The sequence below is a fragment of the Poecilia mexicana genome, unplaced genomic scaffold (assembly GCF_051168715.1).
Source record: "Poecilia mexicana isolate PSO_F unplaced genomic scaffold, ASM5116871v1 scaffold_13, whole genome shotgun sequence".
NCBI lineage: Eukaryota > Metazoa > Chordata > Actinopteri > Cyprinodontiformes > Poeciliidae > Poecilia > Poecilia mexicana.
In genome coordinates this window covers 14,535,619-14,553,727 of record NW_028263382.1, presented here as the reverse complement: position 1 = coordinate 14,553,727, position 18,109 = coordinate 14,535,619, and the positions used below count along the sequence as shown (strand labels likewise).

The following is an 18,109-nucleotide window of genomic DNA, read 5'->3' as shown; positions in this document are numbered from 1 at the left end:
AAAACGGCCTGCAAAGGTTCACATTGAGAGGCAGAAATCTGTGATACAGCAACAACTTTTGAGAAAGCAGAAATCCTTGGTCTTAAAATCAAACTTGACTACACTTGTAAAAACTGTGAACACAAGGAAGGAAAATGAAAAAAATGTGGATAACTTGAGAGGAGTAAGAGCTTATCTGCTTAGAAAAAAAATATTCCAGTGGACTCTGATGACTGCGTTTGTCAAACTCCTTCTGTCCCCCAGCATCAGTCTGTGAGCACGCCATTGATTTTCCTGGAAGAGATTGAATCCTTCAGGCAGACACAGACGGCGGACCGATCCTGGGAGACGATGAAGAGCGAAGGAAGGGGTGATAGCGCTAGGCTAGATTTGTTCAAGCTCAGGAAGGTGATACTGTTTGTTTTTCCTTCAGGGGTGCATTAAACATCCAACTGTTGTAGAAAGGGAGGAATGAGGGGGATTACAGTATGGGGAGATTTACATGTTTTTTTGTTTTGTTCCTCCAGAAGTCATTGTGTTTGACTTGCTGTAAACAGACAGCAACACGGAGTAATTGTCTGTGACTAAACACAGGAAGGGTTCCCTTGTGTGTGTGTGTGTGTGTGTGTGTGTGTGTGTGTGTGTGTGTGTGTGTGCGTGCTTGTTTGTGGCAGAATCCGGCACTTGTATGGCCATGAACAATGAAAAGTCATGCACTCACCCATTTGATTCTTGTTAGGCAGGTAGTAGGCATTAAGAGCCTGTGGGGGGAGAAGCCACCTGAGGAAAAAAAAAAATTGGACAAAAAAGGTTTTAGAGACAAGATCCCCTCACACTCTATCCACTCCAAACACACCAAACAGAATCGCAAACACAGCTGCCTTTATCCCTCCAAACCCCCTGTTGAGATATCCACTCTGTAACATTCCACAGCTGACGCGCCTCTGTGCATACAAAAACATGGATGGTTCCTTTATGGTAATCCACTTAAAGCCAGTAAAATCGATTGGCATAGATCCCCCAAATGACTAACTCCGACAGACTAAGATGCCCTTGTTCCAGCTAAAGGAGTGATGGCTCTGCATGGACTGAGGAGAGACGGTGGAGAAGCGACAAGACAGACGATTTCTGTCTTTATTTAACACCGACAAAACCTAGTGAGTGATGGAACGTCCACTTTTTGGTGATAAAGAGGGCGTATGTGAGTGTGGGCTAACGATACCGTTGTGTCAAGCATGCTGGAATACTAATGCGCCTGTAATGTGTTGTCATAACAGAAATGCACTCAATCCAAGCCGAGCAGGGCTGTATTTTAGAAAAATGAACCGTATGTCCCACAGCACTCTTCTGCTGCCTGGCTGCTACAGATAAGTACGTCAAATGGATTTTCTGCAGCTGTTTATGATGATTTAGGATCTGTGTGTTTAATTTAGAGGTACATCAGCAAACGTGGCAATAGAGAGATTTCTGGGAACACATGTTAGGCATGTTCGACACCTGAGAGTCACGCAGCAGGGGAAGGGATGCGTCTGAAACATGCAGGATAATGTTGGGAATCACAGAACTAAAGGGTGACACTCACGCCGTCTTGTCCACTTCTTCGTGTATTTTCCGGACAGACAGTTTGATGTTGAACTTAATGCTGTTGAGGATATTCTTGAAGTAGGTCTTCTTGTTCACATCAAACTGCAAAGCAAGAGCACAAGTTTATATGTAGAAAATAAATAAATAAATATAACAAATTAAGATTTTAACAGTTTCTTCTTGGAAAAATTGCAATGAATTTCCACTGCATAATTACACTAAAAGAACATCTTAGATCTATTTTTATTTATTTATTTTTTTGCATTAGATTAGAAACTGGGATTTTAATATAGATTTCCCATAGAAGAAAATGTATTCATCCTGTTTTGCAAATAATTTATGCTTTTAATTATTATGAAACCCATACATTTAAGTGAAATATTATTTTTTTCTTAAATGGCAACACATTTCCTACAGTACATTTTAATCATATTCATAATTTCTCTCTTAAAAGCATCATGTAACATTTACAGCGCTGAAGTTTTATTTAACCGAACTAAAGACAAACATGGCTCTTTGGATTGTAGTTTGCAGATTCCTGATCTAAGCAGTACTTTGAACTCGACCGATAAACCAGAATCTTTCCATTTTTAGCTTCTTCGGCTCTAACCAGTGAATATCCGGTAGGAAACAGAAAAATCTGATCTTTTTCTTGTCTTTGAATGCACCATGTGATCCAGTTTACAACACTCGTTGCTATTACCAAGTGACACAAATGTAAACATTTAAAGTTTCAGTAAAGTGTTTAAGGGTGAAGTCAGAAGAAGCACACACATGTAGACAACATAATGAAAACTTGATTTTTGTCAAATGGTCTGTAGTTTATTGAGGAAGAGAGGGAAAATTAGAGAGCAAATATCAGAAAGACTAAGATTACACAAAAAAAAAGAAAAAAATCACTTCGGCCGACTTCAGTGGCCCCTGACACATTTTCGCATTTTCACTTATTTGCTAGGTAAATAAAAAAATTGAATTGTGATATAAGATACTAATAACTTTGCTTCATCAGAAACTATTCACAAATAAACTTAGCAACACACAGGAAAAATTTCACAAGATTTCTACTCCACATTTCTAGCAATGCTAGCCCTGCGATGTCAAACTCTGCCTCTTTTTTTTCTTTGATTGGGAATTTTTTAAAACCCTGTCTAATAGCATCTGGATCCCTTTACTGATTCTAATATAAATACTGATGACAACTCACAGCAGGAATGTTGGGGGAAAAAAACAGTAAGGCTAGACACTATCTCACTGTGAATCTGCCTCTTCACTTTGGACAGGCATCTCTCCAAGCTTGTTCTACCTGCTTCAATTGGAGAGGATTGATAAAGTGAAGCAGTTTTTTTTTTTTTTTTTACTTAGACATTTCAAAACCTGTTGCAGATGTTGTAGGCAGTGCACATCAACTCAGAAATTGAAATGTAGATGTCGAATTGAAGGGCTATGATAATGATTGAGTCCCATGAGGGAACTCTATTTGCATAAACTTACTTAAAAACATGCTGCAGGATTTTTGGAGAGGAAACTACTCAGAAAAGTAACAGCAGAAACTCAAGTTTCTCTCCCCTAATAATATCTTCCCAGACTTTAGCGAATTTGCGTTGATGTGTCGTTAATAAAATTAGTAGAGCTAATTCTCAAGAAGAAGTACAGTGTTTATAGGTAAAGTTAGATTCATGATATTAATTAGAAAATCAAAGCATTTTGCAGAGTTAGCCGGATGTGACACTGCAGGTTGCAGTTATTCATAACAAGTTGAAGGTAAAATATGAACATAATTAAACTAAAACAAATGCTTGGTTTGTCTTCCAGATGAGATTTTATGCAATTGTTCTGTAGCTAATGTTCCCACAAGCTTCCAGGCTTTTAGCTATTATACTCCATCATCAGGACCAATTCCTACGGCATAATTAGCTTTCAGAAAAGTTCTGCAATCTCTGTATACTTGATTTACATCTACACATTCAAATCAACATTTGTTGACTCGAAACTACACTTTCACAGCAACAATTAATACTACTTATGCAGATCGAGTTTACCCTGTGCTGTAATTGGTCACTACTGTTGCTTCTAGCTAATATTTTGAGTGGAAACCTAGATGGTGTTCCCATGTCAAATTGTTATATCTCTGAGCAAATGTCCACTGTCTTGCAAAAATGATTTTCACAACTGCAAACCTTAAAATGCAATGTGAAAAATCAGAAAATATCCAGGTGTGTAAATATTTAAGTAGCTGCTGTGTCCAACCACTCTGAGTTTGCCTCTCCCAAGGACATTGTTAATTCTAGTTTTCATGTTTACCACTTTGATGCAGAATTTTAATGAAAATCCTTTATTTCTTTTGAGTTATTTGTCAGCCGTCCTTTCTAAGCATATTGTTTGACAAGAGTTTTATTTGGACCTGTCTGAATCAACAATCCTTCTAACTGCTTCTTTATTATAAATGGTCCCATCATGATTCTGTAAATGATGGTGGATTTTTCTCTAACTGAGTTCAATCACGATGATGCATGACGGTTCCACCTGAAGATAAATCCTTCCAGTGCTCAAGAGAAAGAGCTGGATGCAGGGAAGAATGACTGGAAGGGATGATGTGTGGGTACTGGATGACTGCATGGGCCAAAGTGAAATAGGAGGTCCATGACTCACCCCATATTCCTGATCAATGAGTTCATCTTTGAGCAAGAAGTCTGGGTATCCCGTCATCACCATCATGTGCTTGAGCTGCGAGATGAAATCAGTGAGGTACGATGGGAGAAAGAAAGAAACAAATCGGTCAAACAAAATTCCACATCCACTTTGCAGCAACTGAATATTCCACATATGTCCCTGGTTTCTGACCCGCTCTCTTGTGCGCATCAACTAATCAAGCAAACCCAGTCTAATAGGATTACAGAGAAGCTCTTTATATTCAGCATGCCCCTGTAAAAGGATTATAACTTTAGATTGTAAAAGTATTAGAAAGGATATCTTGCAGTGCAGACCCTAAATCAGCACCACAGAGAGATCCGGATTAGGCAATCCTCACTTCTCAATGTCAAGCCCTTGATGTATCCTATCACATTTCTATCTTACCAAGCAATCAGTCAGACTCGTTCAAAAGAAAAGAATCACAAAGAAGTTATTAAAACCTTTTCAAGTACTAATCGGATCTCACAGGAAGTCGTGTTTGTGATTTCAAGGTTCAGTTTAGGATTCAAACCTTTGCTCTGGCAGCCTCCTTGGTGGCCTCATCCATCCAGTCCAGTTCCTGCAGCCGAAGATCCAGGGCATGTTTTATGTCCTCCACCAGCTTCTGTACCTGGAGGGAAAATAGAGCTAGTTAGTAGCAGTAAGTTTATAATTAAAGTAATCATTTGTAGGAGAGCAGGAAGCAGGGACATCAATAGGATTGAAATATAGGTTGAAGGAAGTCATACAAATAAACATTCTTGGCTATATATCATTGAAAATCATTTAAGGTCCTTATACCTGGTCCAGTTTCCTTCTCCCCTACTACTGCTCTACTAAAGGCAACTGTACTTATGGCAGACTGGCCATCTGGCGTATTGGGCATTTTCCCGGTGGGCCGAAATGCTATTAGGGCGGACATGGTCTGACCAACCCATCACCACTAGCCTAATGACACCAGGCTGGCCCAATCACATTAATAAATAAATACCAGGCCTTTTCCTTTTGGTCCTGTCTGCATAATGCATTCTGCTGAGAAAAAAAAAAAGTAAGTGCAACAGTCCACCGGCCAACCACTTCCTCGAAACATGAACTTGATACAGAGCTTTGTTTGCTACAGAACCTGTAAGATGGACTGCTTTCAGATAACTCGTTGCTATCAAATGAGTCGACTAAAGCAAGCCAAACTTCGGTAAATATAATACAATGGGAAAATCCATCCATCCATTTTCTGTACACCCTTGTCCCTAGTTGGGTCGGGAGGAGTGCTGGTGCTTATCTCCAGCGAAGGTTTCGGGCGAGAGACAATGGGAAAATGTCAAACAAAAACTTGATTTGCTCTATTAGTTTGTATTGCACGCACCGGAAGCACTGAGTCCGAAACAAAGTAAAACTATCAGACACCATCTTTCCTGAGGAAGAGAAAAATACAGTTTCATCAAGAATTGAAGGTGGGCTCCTGGAGACCAAACCCAGTTAAAACTTTCTGTGACATGTTTAAAACTCCCAAATTAAAACAGAGGGCTCCATATTTATAAAAGGCACAGATTAGCACTGGATTAACACAAGATCACCGTCTCTCATTTTCCTGCTATTTGTTTTATTACCAAATGTAAAGATGTTGGGTAATTGGACCTCCCAGTTTCACTCCCAGCCAATACTTTCATCTGAATTTATCAACAACATATGCTCATTAACACTCTTCACATTTTTTCATATCACCAGGGGATGTGAATATATTTAGAATTAAACTGTGTTTCAGGTTATTTTTTGTTTTTATTTTCTTCAGTGAGTGGACTTAATCAACCTTTACCTTGATCTGTCTGGATTAGTGACCCGTTGATGTAAAACTATGAGAAGCAGTTATTCAAGTTAAAGGTGGTAAAAAGATTACTTGTAATGGGCGGATAATATCAAGAGCCCATTACTGGAAGAATTTCAATCTAAGTTATAATTGTCCAAACTGGGTAACAGTGGAGGTTTGTAATAGTAGCTCATTTGCCCATTTACCCTGATTGATCCTTTCAGCAATGCTCTCCCTCTGGTTAGGATGAATAATGTTAATTATTCACTACAAATTTGTAAAAAAAAAAAAAAAAAAAAAGTTCAGAAAGCATTTAGAGCTGATGGTGGATTTCAGAATTGGTAAAATAATAGTTTTGTTTCCGTCTCACAGTTGGTTGGAATATTTCAGCTTACTAATAAGCATTTTTTATGGAAGAAAATATGAGTCACCAGAATCTGAATAAGTACAAATACACAACATTAAAATTTCAGTGGCATTTTTTATTCAAATCCTGGTGACACACACAGCTCTGGAAAAAATTAAGAGGCCACTTAAAATGATCAGTTTATCTGATTTTTCTCTTTATAGGTATATGTTTAAGTAAAATTAAAATTATTCTACTGACAGCATGTTTCTGAAATTCCAAGCAAAAATTTTGTATTTATTTGCACAAAATTTGACATGATAATATTCACATAGAAACAACAATACTAATTTTAACTCAGGAAGAATTCAGGAATTAATATTTGGTGGAAAGACCACGATGTTTTCAATGGGGGTCAGTGCAATTGTCTCTCAATTTATCCAGAGCTGTTTTTACTTCCATAGCATGAACACTGACTGCATTTTTCATCGTGCTAATCATGCTAACATTAAAAAATATTTCCAATCCAAAAATTTATTGATTTTGTCTTTGATGTAAGAGAAAAATGTATTTCTTTATTATACAGTGCAAGATAGCTTGTGCTTTAAATATAACAAACGACTGACCACTCAACATATCTGCTAATAGTTTTTAAAGAGAAATTAGAGAACGTCAGTATCAGCAGGTCACAACTTTATGAGCCTAATATGAATTTTGCCAGAAAATCTGAGTGTCTGCACAAACAATATGTTAACACGTGTTAGCATCTCTGCTTCTGAAGATAAAGATGCTGTGAAGTAGCTTTGTGTTTAACCTTTCTTTACCTATTTAGATGTGTGCTTTTTAAAATGCCACTCCTACGAGATGTCTCTACATTTGCCAATCACCATAACAAGCTTAGCAAGAAAGCCAGTCTTGTGCAGCCTTCTGTTGTTCAGCTGCAGCTCCTGAAGGCTCATTAATTCTTGTTCATGCTGAGGTAAGCAGCATCTGTAAATGAGTGAAAGCTGCACACAATGTCACTGGCCTAAGGTAGGCTACCTGAGTGATGTTTAATGAGGTCGGCTACCTGTGTGGTCATGACAACAACAGGCAAGCTAAACAAAGAATCAATCACTGCTGGCATGGCCAGTGACAAAAATGCAGCTCGTTCACTCAAACCTTTCCATCCCGTCCACACAACACAAGATTTACACGCATCAAGCTTCAAAACCATTGTTGTTTTGAGATGTTAAGCAGCCGCTGCTAAATGCTTGATCATGAAAAGCTTTCATCCCTAGCAATAATCAAAAAGGCTTCATTAGTTTGAAGCACTTCTGAAAGTTAGTTTTGTTATCTGATTAGGATCTTAACTGGAACGTAAGGAGCTCAGGAATTTAACTTTCAATTAAGATACCATCCAGAAAAATTAATTAGCATCCACGGCTTATTTAGTCAAAATGCTTCATGCTTTAAAATTCAGTTTGGTAGAAATTTAAAAGGTTATTGAAGAACAGAAATGCTGTATAAGAGACTACTGTGATGATGTGAGTAGCTGTATTGGAGGAGGCGAAGGAGACACAGGGTGGGGTTTAAAGAATGAACATGGAGTTATATAGATTGGAAATCATGTTGGGATCCATATCTCCATGACCTAGAACAGACAACAGACAAAAAAAAAAAAAATCATGGAGGAGTACTCAGGTGAAACAGTAGTAAATGCCAAATGTTTGGGACTGACCAAGGCAGAGAGCAAAGTGGAAAAAAGCAGCAAACAAAACTAGACAGGGTAGATGCCTGAGATTAGTGCTGGTGGGATTTCAACATCCCAGTTCAGCCATCAGAGCCATTGAGCCGTGCCAAAATACTCTGCTGGACACCGTCTCTGCAGACTCAAATAAAGATAATACAATGATGACCTCCAAAAGGAGGAGAATGAAAATAGATGTTCATAACAATTTTGCTGAATCAAAAATATGTTTCTGTTTTTCTATGTTTTTCTACATTAGCCAAAGGAGATTTAGTTTTCTATTAGAAACAATCTAACTGAGGGTATGATGTGGGCTGCTGAAAGGTATTTAAATACTTCCATTTCAGAAATGCTTTCAGTTTTACCTGGACCTGGTCAGAGTGGACATTTTATTACAGAACATTTTGAATTCAGGAATACCGCTAAGTAAAACAGAGAGTTATTATTCACCAGAAAGCGAGCGCATGGTTATGTTTGTATTCAGACTTCACAGTGTGAGCTGTCGTAGCTGCAGGCTAGAATGTGTTTTGACAAAAGCTTTGTTTCTATAAGTTTTGTTATTTTCTGCTGTCAAAGCTGATTGTGTTTTTGTTCACTGTTAAATTGTGAAAAATGATATTTACCGCAGCTTGGTAAGAACTGCCCTAGAAACACAGGAAACACACTGGGTCCTTCTGATAACGTTAGAGTGATTGTAGCAAACTTGGAACCTATGCAAAGTCCTTTTAATATGTTGGTTTAGGTGTTTTTTAGAGATTGATTTAAATTAATTTAAAATAGCCAGAGCAGCTGCCAGCAGAGTAAGAACATTTTAGTGGTTCTAGAACAATAATTGTTGAAAACTTTCATTTGTGTAACCAAGTGTATAGTCTTTCTAGTCAGAAATGTGACCCAAAGTGTGGAGTATTTTATGACACATGAAAACAAGCGATTTAAAAAAAAAAGGATTAAATGAAAGCCATCAGATGGAGAGGCGTGGGTCTGCATATATTCCAACCTTGACTTTGCTCTCTAAAGAGAAGTGCTTCTTGACAAACAGCGCCCCCAGAGCCATGCCGAAGTGCTTGTTGGCCTGAGTGAGGCAGAGCCGGCCCAGCTCCAGCTGCTGTTCGGTGCCGTCGATCTCTCGAGAAAACTCGTGGATGGTGCTTCGGAAGGCGGTGGACAGGTGCTCACTTAGCGCTGCCACAATGCGCCACAGCATGTAGTTATGCAGAACCCTGAAGAGGAGAAAATAGATACATTATTCGTCTTTTGCCACAACGTTTCTTCTGTCAAGGGTTTTTTGAAATAAAACCATTTTTTGAAATAAACCAAAAATAAAGGATTAAGTGAAACATTATTTTAACACAATACTTCCACTTCCCATGACATACATCGTAAGCTACACATGTCAGGATCGAAATGTCGATCATTTCCTACCCAGTGACTTCGGGGAATATGTCCATCTCTCATAACCCTTGAACCAGATTATGTGGTAGGAGAAAATGGCTGGATGGACTTTTTACCATCACCATGCTTCATAGTCCAGGTTTGTTTTATTTGACACTGCTGCGCTCCATTTGATGCATCACTGCTCGCAACAAACTCAATAAGTGTTTACATCCATGCTGGTATGTGTACAACTCTACTCAATATGAATAACATTTCTGCTGGTGTCTGCACATCTCTGCTGATGCAGTTATTTATATTTTACAGACATGCATGTTTTGCACATTTTGAAATTAACCAACTCAGTTGCATGTTCTTTAGGACTGGAGTACACTATGTTTTTTAGAACTACACAGTATTGATGTAATTTATTTTGACCTTACTCTAGAGCAGTGTTTCTCAACCCTGGTCCTCACCGCCCCCCTGTCCTGCATGTTTTTAGGTATTTCCCTTCTGCCACACATCTGAATTGTATTAACAGGCTTCTGCAGCACTTGATGATCATGCAATCATTTGAATCAGCTGTTCTGAAATAGAGGCACATCTAAAACATGCAGAGCAGGGGTATGCTGAGGACCAGAGTTGAGAAACACTGCTCTAGAGTATTTTTATTTCATATTCTGTTTTTTCCATTTTTTTTTTTTTACATTTTATGTTCAGTTTGTGTCTAAGTATTTGCTTTAACTGCTGCTGTTGCACATAAATTGTTGGACAACAAATTATATTTCTCTCCTATTCTATTGATTGGTAAGGGACTCAAATGATGTATAAAAACTTCAGATGTATTTTTAGAGAACATTATTAAGCAAATAGCATCAAGAGAACCAAGAAACACACCTGACAGGTCAGAGACAAAGTTGTGGAGAAGCTCAAAGCAGAGTTTGATATCCCTAGTTGTGAAAATCTGGAAGGCCTTGGTTCATTCAAAAATAAAAACAAAACAGCAAACCTAGCAAGACATGTGAGATCAACATCTAGTTGTGCACTTCACAAATCAGGCAAGAGTGGCAAGAAGAAAAGCATTGTTGAAAAAAAGACATAAGAAGTCCCAATTAAACTTTGCAGCAAGTCATGTATGGAGAAAACCATGTGGACGAAATTCCTCCAAAACCAGACTTTTTAGCTCGCAGATAAATACTATGTGTGGGAGAAAACCTGGAAGCCTCAACACCCCATGCCCATTATGGCAGCATTATGCTGTTGAAATGATTTTCTTCAACAGGACAAGAAAGCTGGAAGGAAAATCCTGCAAAAAACCCCCCAAACTGCTAGGGGCTGGAAAATACTTCCTGGTTGCTACAAAATTAAACAAAGTTTAAAGTATGAAATATACAAACTTTGAAATGTGGAAAAAGGCAAACTTGGAATTATCCGTGCTACTTTATGCACAGCAATTGAAAATGAGATCTTCACAAGTCAAAATTTTTATTTCAAGGGAATGTCGTGCTGATTTTTCTGAATTATACCTCTGAAATCCAGACTTTGTTAATCATCTATCACTCATTTTATTTTTAATTTTAGCAATGTTATCCTACAGAAGATCCTTAATGAGTCTCTGTTTTACAGTACTGCTGCTCCACCACTGCATCGCATCAAGAGCTGAGGGATTTAGCTTCATTCCTGTTGTTAATCAAACTTAAAGGTTTGTATATAGAAAAACTACACATTAACATTTTCCTTGAAGCTATGGAACTTGATTTGCAATTAGGCTGTTGTGAGACAGGTTAGTTTTATTCAACTGAGGCAATGTCATTACCTTAGTAATCCTATTTGGTGGCAGATTAAATGCAAATAATTTTGATAAATCCTCTTATAAATGTGAAAAGCTTCAGAGTGTTGCCTGAGGATGCATATTTCTTTTAGTTTACTTTAAGCCCAAACTGACAAATCTGCAGCTAAATTCACAGCATTGGCCAACTACAATACCTGTCTTATTTTTCATATAAATTGTGAAAATACGGGAATTAAAATAAGGTGTAGCTTCATTTAATTACTTATTTAATTCACGTGTTTTTGAGTCAGGATTCTGTATCTTGAGCAAACCTCTTACTACTTCTCTCATGTGCAGAGTCAGAGAAGCACTGCTGAACAGTGAGAAATCAGCGGGGTCCAGCAGTTAAGAGCTCCCTCCGATCCAGACGGACTAACAGGAGCGAGGCAGCAGAGGGCTGAGGAAAATGTCAAGCAGAGGAAGAGAAAATGGATCATTCATGTACGTATTCAAGCTGCGTCTTCTGCCCCCCAGACGATGCAGCGCTGGTGTGTCCTCGTGCTCCCACTGGGTCCGTGCATCCAATCTGCCTCGCAGGGACAAATGCCCCCTGCTCCTGCTGTGAAGCTGCATGCTAAACTTCAGGCATGTTGTTGTTTTTTTGTTGTTGTTGCTGTTTCTATGAATAATTTTGCTTATGCATGACAGATGTTAAGTCAAAAGTGCCTTGGCAACAGCACCCTGAGGTCCAACAGCAGAATTGTGAGGACAATTTAATTAACAGGCAAAGAAAGAGGAGGGAGGACGGAGAGAAGTGGGTGGTTTAGTAAATGACTGGACTTCTGGTAACAGCTGAGGACAATGAGCTGATGATAATATATTTATTAGCGCAGTTACTGGTTTGACTTGCTCTTTCTACTGCAGCTATGCCCAGTATGAATATCTAGTGGTGTAGGTTTGGGAGTGTGTGTGTGTAAAGTAAAGCCATCATACTTATGTGGAAGTCATCTATATGATAATGGTGAAACTAAGACATGTATCCGATGCGTTTCTGGGGCCGGTGGTTGAGCAGCTTTATTTGAAGCATCTCTGAAGAAAAGTGACGACAGTCTGGGGACACGCCACAATGAGGTAATTATGATTAAAACCAACCCCGCGAAACTGTTTAATTTATAGATGTTTGTTATTCAAGGCTGTAAAACAGGAAAGCAGTTGTCTTGGTGTTCGTGGGCGTTTCCTGTTCTTTGCGACTGCCACATTGGGATCGTTGTAAGATAGCAGCATATGATGCAGCAGGTGACAAAACAAGAATAACTGTGGAGCTCTCAGGTTTGCTTTGTTAGATTTCTGCCTCGCTCACCAAATTGAAAGGAAGAAATACTTGTTGCAAATGTGACATAAGCAAGGGAAAATGTTCTGTGTGGCTCACACGCAACCTGTATTCTGCTTCTTGTGGAGCGCGGCCAGTCGGATTCAATATTGTTATCAGAGACAATGCTGACATCAATCTTAGACTGAGTGCGAGTTGAGGCCACCGACCAATTCACCAACCCCAACGCCATGATTGTGTTGTTGATGCAGGGCATATTTTGAGTTATTTTACTCTGCACACCAAAACAATAAAACATTACATACGTTGCATGTCAACTGATGCTTCAAATATGAGTAGATGGATTTCATTGATTCTACAAAATGATTAAAAGATTCTTGTTATGGCCAGAGTCTATTTTGGAAACGGTTGGAAACGGTGTGCTATTAGGGAGAGAACTCTTCAGTTCTCTTGTGCTTCGGAGATATTTTGGTGTTAAAAGGGAGAAAATGCCAGACAGGCGTCTCTTACAGCCTGTGCTGGTTGCAGACATTGAGAGCAGTGGAAGTTGTGTGGGACTGTTACAGACAACTGGAGCTCTACAGCAGCAACACAGAGCTTCAGAGGAAGCATGAGGGTAACTAATGCAGAATATTGCTCTCTTGTGGATGTACCATGAAGCGTGCAGGATCAGAAAAACTTGGCAGTCTGTCGGAAGACTGACACAAGATGTAGATGTCTAGAATATAAATATGGGGGTGATGTTAGAGTTAGCAATGCAAACAGGGCTAATGAGTACAGCTGCTCATCATAAAGAGGTAAAACTGTTTGAAATTTCTCCATCATAATCGTTTTGTAGCTTAATGCAGTTTCTCTCTCTGAGATCAAGATTGGTCAAAATACACAGTTAAAGTGCTTTTGCTGCTGGATGATGTAACTTTCCAGACCATTTTATAACCTATACACCCCATTAAAGCCACAGAGTTGAAAACAGCTTTTAAAAATCTGAAACTCGTTGTGCTTCTTCTTAGATGTTTGTCTACAGATTTAGCAGCTTTCTGTTGCCTACCGTTATCGTGCAGACGTGAATGAATAATTCTGTGGCTTGTTATTTAATAATCAAGTACAATTCATGATGCATGCACAAAGTAGCAAAGTAAGCATGTTTTGTGTAAATTATTCATACTTGGTTTAGGGTCGGGACCTGAAAGCATCCATTTTGATTCATTAATTACATAGATTTTAGCATGTCAAAGATTTTAACACAATTAGTCACTTTTTTTTTGTACATACAAAAGTACAAAGTGGAACCTTTGCATTTATGTGTTTCTGGTACACCCGTAAATCTGACGCACAAGCAACATCGTCATTCTCTGTAAACCTGAGAGGTGGTTATGTTAGACAATCCAACAGTTTCTAAAGTACTCGCATCCGTCCTGCCACCAAAAACCATGACATGTTCAAAATCTGATGTTAAATTTTACCTTCAGCTACTTATCTTCACCACGTCAAGATTTATAAGTTCATTGCGCTAGTATTAGGTGATTGCATGACTCTGGGAATAGACTAAACATATTTTAGGCCAAACAAAGAGAAAACATTAGACATTTTTTCTAAAGTGTTCATCTTATTTTAAGACTCTTTTTCAGATTTATTTTTTTTTTTTTTGATAAATATTCCATGTTTTATTTATTGCTGAGCAGGTAAAACGGAAAGAACAACAAAATTATTTTGCTCTTAATTGGGAAAAATAATTCCAATTATTTTTCCCAAATAAAAAATCTGAGAACTTAGCTCTCAGATTTTGGCCTACTGTGCAAAATCTTTGGACACCAGCAATTTAGGAGTTTGCACATTTATGCAGAACGATTGTCTAAAGCTTTTTAATATGTAAATATAATTTCTTTCAAAATAGTTGAATGTATAAAAAGTTGTGAAATTATTCATCAGCCTCCAGTTACAAAAATCTATCATTTTAAAAGACGCGTTTACTGCATCTTCTTTAGCTGCTAGAAATCTTGCATGGTGCACAAACTGAAACTGTCTTAGAGCAGATTTTGTTCAGAGAATAAGGAGCCACAGCAGAGGGGAATGAAAGTGTCTGTCAGAGAGCTGCACAGTTTAAGCAGTATAGGCTTTAATTACCACAGGACTGAGTGAAGGCTCATTAGCTGAATGGGTTTTAATGGAGCTAGTTAAGGAGATGAAAAGACACTGTCCCTTTGCACTACATTAACACATTACTGCAGGTAATGACCATGCAGGTAATGGAGGAGGGAGGGTCTCCTCTATTCCAAACTTCACTCCAGCTACGCTTTCATTTTAGATGGACACTTAGGGGGCAACTTTCTGAGTTTGATCTTTCCGAGTGTTAAATTAGAGTAATTAGAGAGATATGCTAATTCCCAGGCTGTCCACCCAAACTCTACGCAGACAGAAAAAGGCTTTTAGTAAGACTTTTATACATAATACCTTACGGTAGCTGAACGGCATGTGTTTCCAGCTCAGGAGGCCCTGCTGGGAATCCAACTATGACAGCTGACAGCCACCGCAACATAAAATCTACTGTTTGGGGAAAAGCTTTCTCAGAAAATACTTGATGGGCCCAGCAGGGAGTGAACCCTCAATTGCTGCTGTTTTACATCTCTGGATTAGTCATGAACACTCACACAGTGCACTCAAACTCACCTAAGTAAACACACAGCGAACAGACTCCCCCTGCTAGGCTTCGGATTGCAAGGCCCAAACAGACAGACCCACACACACGCTGAATCCTCACACTCGCATACACACGCACTCACGAGTGACGGGGAGAACAGACGGTAGTGGCGAGGGAGGGAGCTGAAAGTGGAGGAGGCGCTGGTGTTGTCATTATGCTTTCCCCCTCATTGGAGGTCCGCTCATCTGACTAATGGATTGGCTGCATTCACAACCGCGAGAGGAACAACACACATATATACACACACACACACGAGAGGGAGAAAGAAGAGGAGAAAAAGTGATGGATGGATGAAGGGGAGACATCAAGGGGTTACAGCTATTGTCAGTAGACTTATATGACAGGAATTTTATCAATCTGAAAGCATGAGGATGATGGAGTGGGGGAGAAAAAATAAGAATTTGTGTTGTAACGATGGAGAGGATGATAAAAAGCTTTAAAAAAGGCAGGAAGCGATCTGAAACAAAAGGTGAACATGCAACAAGTAATGGATTAAGAATAGAGTCACATACTGTTTTAGTAACCCTATCCATCGGGATTTACAGTTTAAAATTATTCATATCCCCCACAGACTCAGATTTAAAATAATCTTCATTTAACCAAGAGCTTCAAATAGAAAATTATGATGTTTTCCACATCTAAAGAAAGAAAGTCAGAAATGCTGTGTTGCACTTATTTTAGTCATTTTCTGCTTTAGTTCAACACAAATTGCGGCCCAGAAAATGCTGGTTGGTTAGGATTTTCTGAAGTGAATCTCTGTGAGGTTATTGTCAAAAATGCATTTTGTCACCTGTAGTAGAAAGATGTCATATTACTGAGTTTGTTGAAAATATCAATGAGTCCTGGGAGTGATTGAATCAATTAAAAACAGCTCAGAAGACATCCGTCACCCAAGCATTAAGGGACTTAATTCTGATGACTTCACAGCAGCTAACTTCAAGAACTCAAACTCAGGCACTGGCAGAGACAAAGAGAGACAATTGTTCCATGAGGACACAGCATAAAGCGTGCGTCACGGCTGAGCCATGAAGAGTCCTGGCCCAGTTCAAATTCTGCACCTTGGAAAGCAAGTCGGCTGCTCTCAGGACGCACCGCAGTTTGCTTTTTTGCCATAGGGCAGTTCTTCAAGATGCTATCATCCACCTTCTTTAGGGAGCACTGTGGGGATCATGTTCTTTGATTTCCCCGGTGCTTATGACACAATTTAGCCGGAAAATACAGGTGGATGCTTCTACACCTTATTCACTACCTGACAGAAAGGCTTCTGTGTTCAAAACGGACAGGTTGTGCATCATAGAGGGCGATGCCTCGCTCCAGAGGATCATTAAAGCTCGTACAGTCTGGTCATTTACTGAACATACTGATGACCCTGGAGCTGTGGGCTTTGTCATTGCTGAGTACCGAACTAGTGGAGTGCTTTGTGTCACGATGAAAATACGATCACCTCATCTTGAAGGTGGAAAAAAAAGCAAGCTTGTCGTGTTAGAAGAAGGATCATAACCCCGTTTTCTTTTCATCTTAAAGGGCGGATATGATGAAAAATCAATTTTTTAAAGTTTTAAGTCATGCTGCAATGTTATTTCCTCAAAAACATACTTAAGTGTTGTTTTGATTCCTCCATGCATGTTTGAGAAATCCTTTAATCTCCCCTAACAACCATTCAGGGCTGCATAAATCCTTGGCAGCGCTTTGTGGAAAAAAGCTGCATATTTCCACAAAGCTACTCCTTGGAGCTTCAGTCTCCAGTTGAACTTTCACCCCACACAGCACCCCTGTCATGTGATCCCCACACTCGGCTCCTCCAGACTAGTGGCAGCAGTAATTAGGGACCATCTAGTGAAATTGCACGTCTGCTGAGCTCTCAAGAACAGTTATAAACCGCATTAATGAACAGATTGGAGAAGCCCTGTTGTGATAACGCACTGAAGATGTAGTGTTGGAAAGAGTAGGAGCTCCTTAAAGAGACAGTGGTCCATTTGTAAAGCGTCAGACAAGGCTATGATGTGAAATCAGATTTCTTTCAAGTAATTTTTGATGCATACAACATTCTCATAACAACTGATGGTAATATAGTTACTTCATTGTGTACCATATGCCTGGAAAATACATAATACCCTCCGTTAAGAGGAAAGGTGCAGCTGTTCACCTGGACAACAGCTTAGAGAGAAAATGCAACACTGAGATGCCTCGCTTCCACCGAGCAGTACAGCATGGGTCAGTGCGGTTCAGTACACTACTTTATGGTCCGCATCCCCAAGAAAGCATTTCCACAGCCAGTTAGACTCTCACTGGAGCGGTGAGGTTAAAGCAGAGTGTGACGTGATCCACTCATGACCCTGGAGCTGTGGGGTCAAGCAGTGAAGTTTTTCTGTCCCCCAGTCAAAAGACTTTGTGTGACCCAAGTAGCGCTACATTAATCGTACTGTACCATTGTCCTACAACAGGCAGGGGCCCAGGAATGGTGCGGTACGGACTGGTTGTATGGGTCGCTTTCACAATGGCAGCAAACTGGACCACACCGACCCATGCCATACTTCTCAGTAGGGAGTGTTACAGATGTTTTAAAGAAAGAGCAAGAAAGACACTACATTTGAGGCTTAGGAGTTTCAGTGTTGGCACCAAGATGTCGCGTAAACCTTCCTCAAAGAGTTTTATTTTTCCAGGATCAGTAAAGCAAATGGGAGAAAGAAATGGAACAATCTGATAAAACATTGGCTCTGTGCTCTGCAGTCTGATGAATGTATTTTTTTTTACTAATAATGTAGTGCAACAATTTAAGAGGTGAAGAATGAAGTATCTATTCTAGAGTATCTTTGTTTGACTTGCT

General features: G+C 39.3%; 1 protein-coding gene across 1 annotated transcript in view; it reads right to left on the bottom strand.

Annotated features, from left to right (window-relative positions):
* ecel1 (endothelin converting enzyme-like 1) overlaps window positions 1–18,109 on the bottom strand; it is a 44,573-nt gene that overhangs the window by 13,489 nt on the left and 12,975 nt on the right. The window contains exons 6-10 of the mRNA XM_014981130.2: window positions 9,110–9,332; window positions 4,766–4,864; window positions 4,213–4,287; window positions 1,562–1,665; window positions 701–759 (exon numbers count right to left, since the gene is read on the bottom strand). Coding sequence (XP_014836616.2) covers window positions 701–759; window positions 1,562–1,665; window positions 4,213–4,287; window positions 4,766–4,864; window positions 9,110–9,332 — 560 coding nt within the window. The remainder of the gene's footprint in view (window positions 1–700; window positions 760–1,561; window positions 1,666–4,212; window positions 4,288–4,765; window positions 4,865–9,109; window positions 9,333–18,109) is intronic.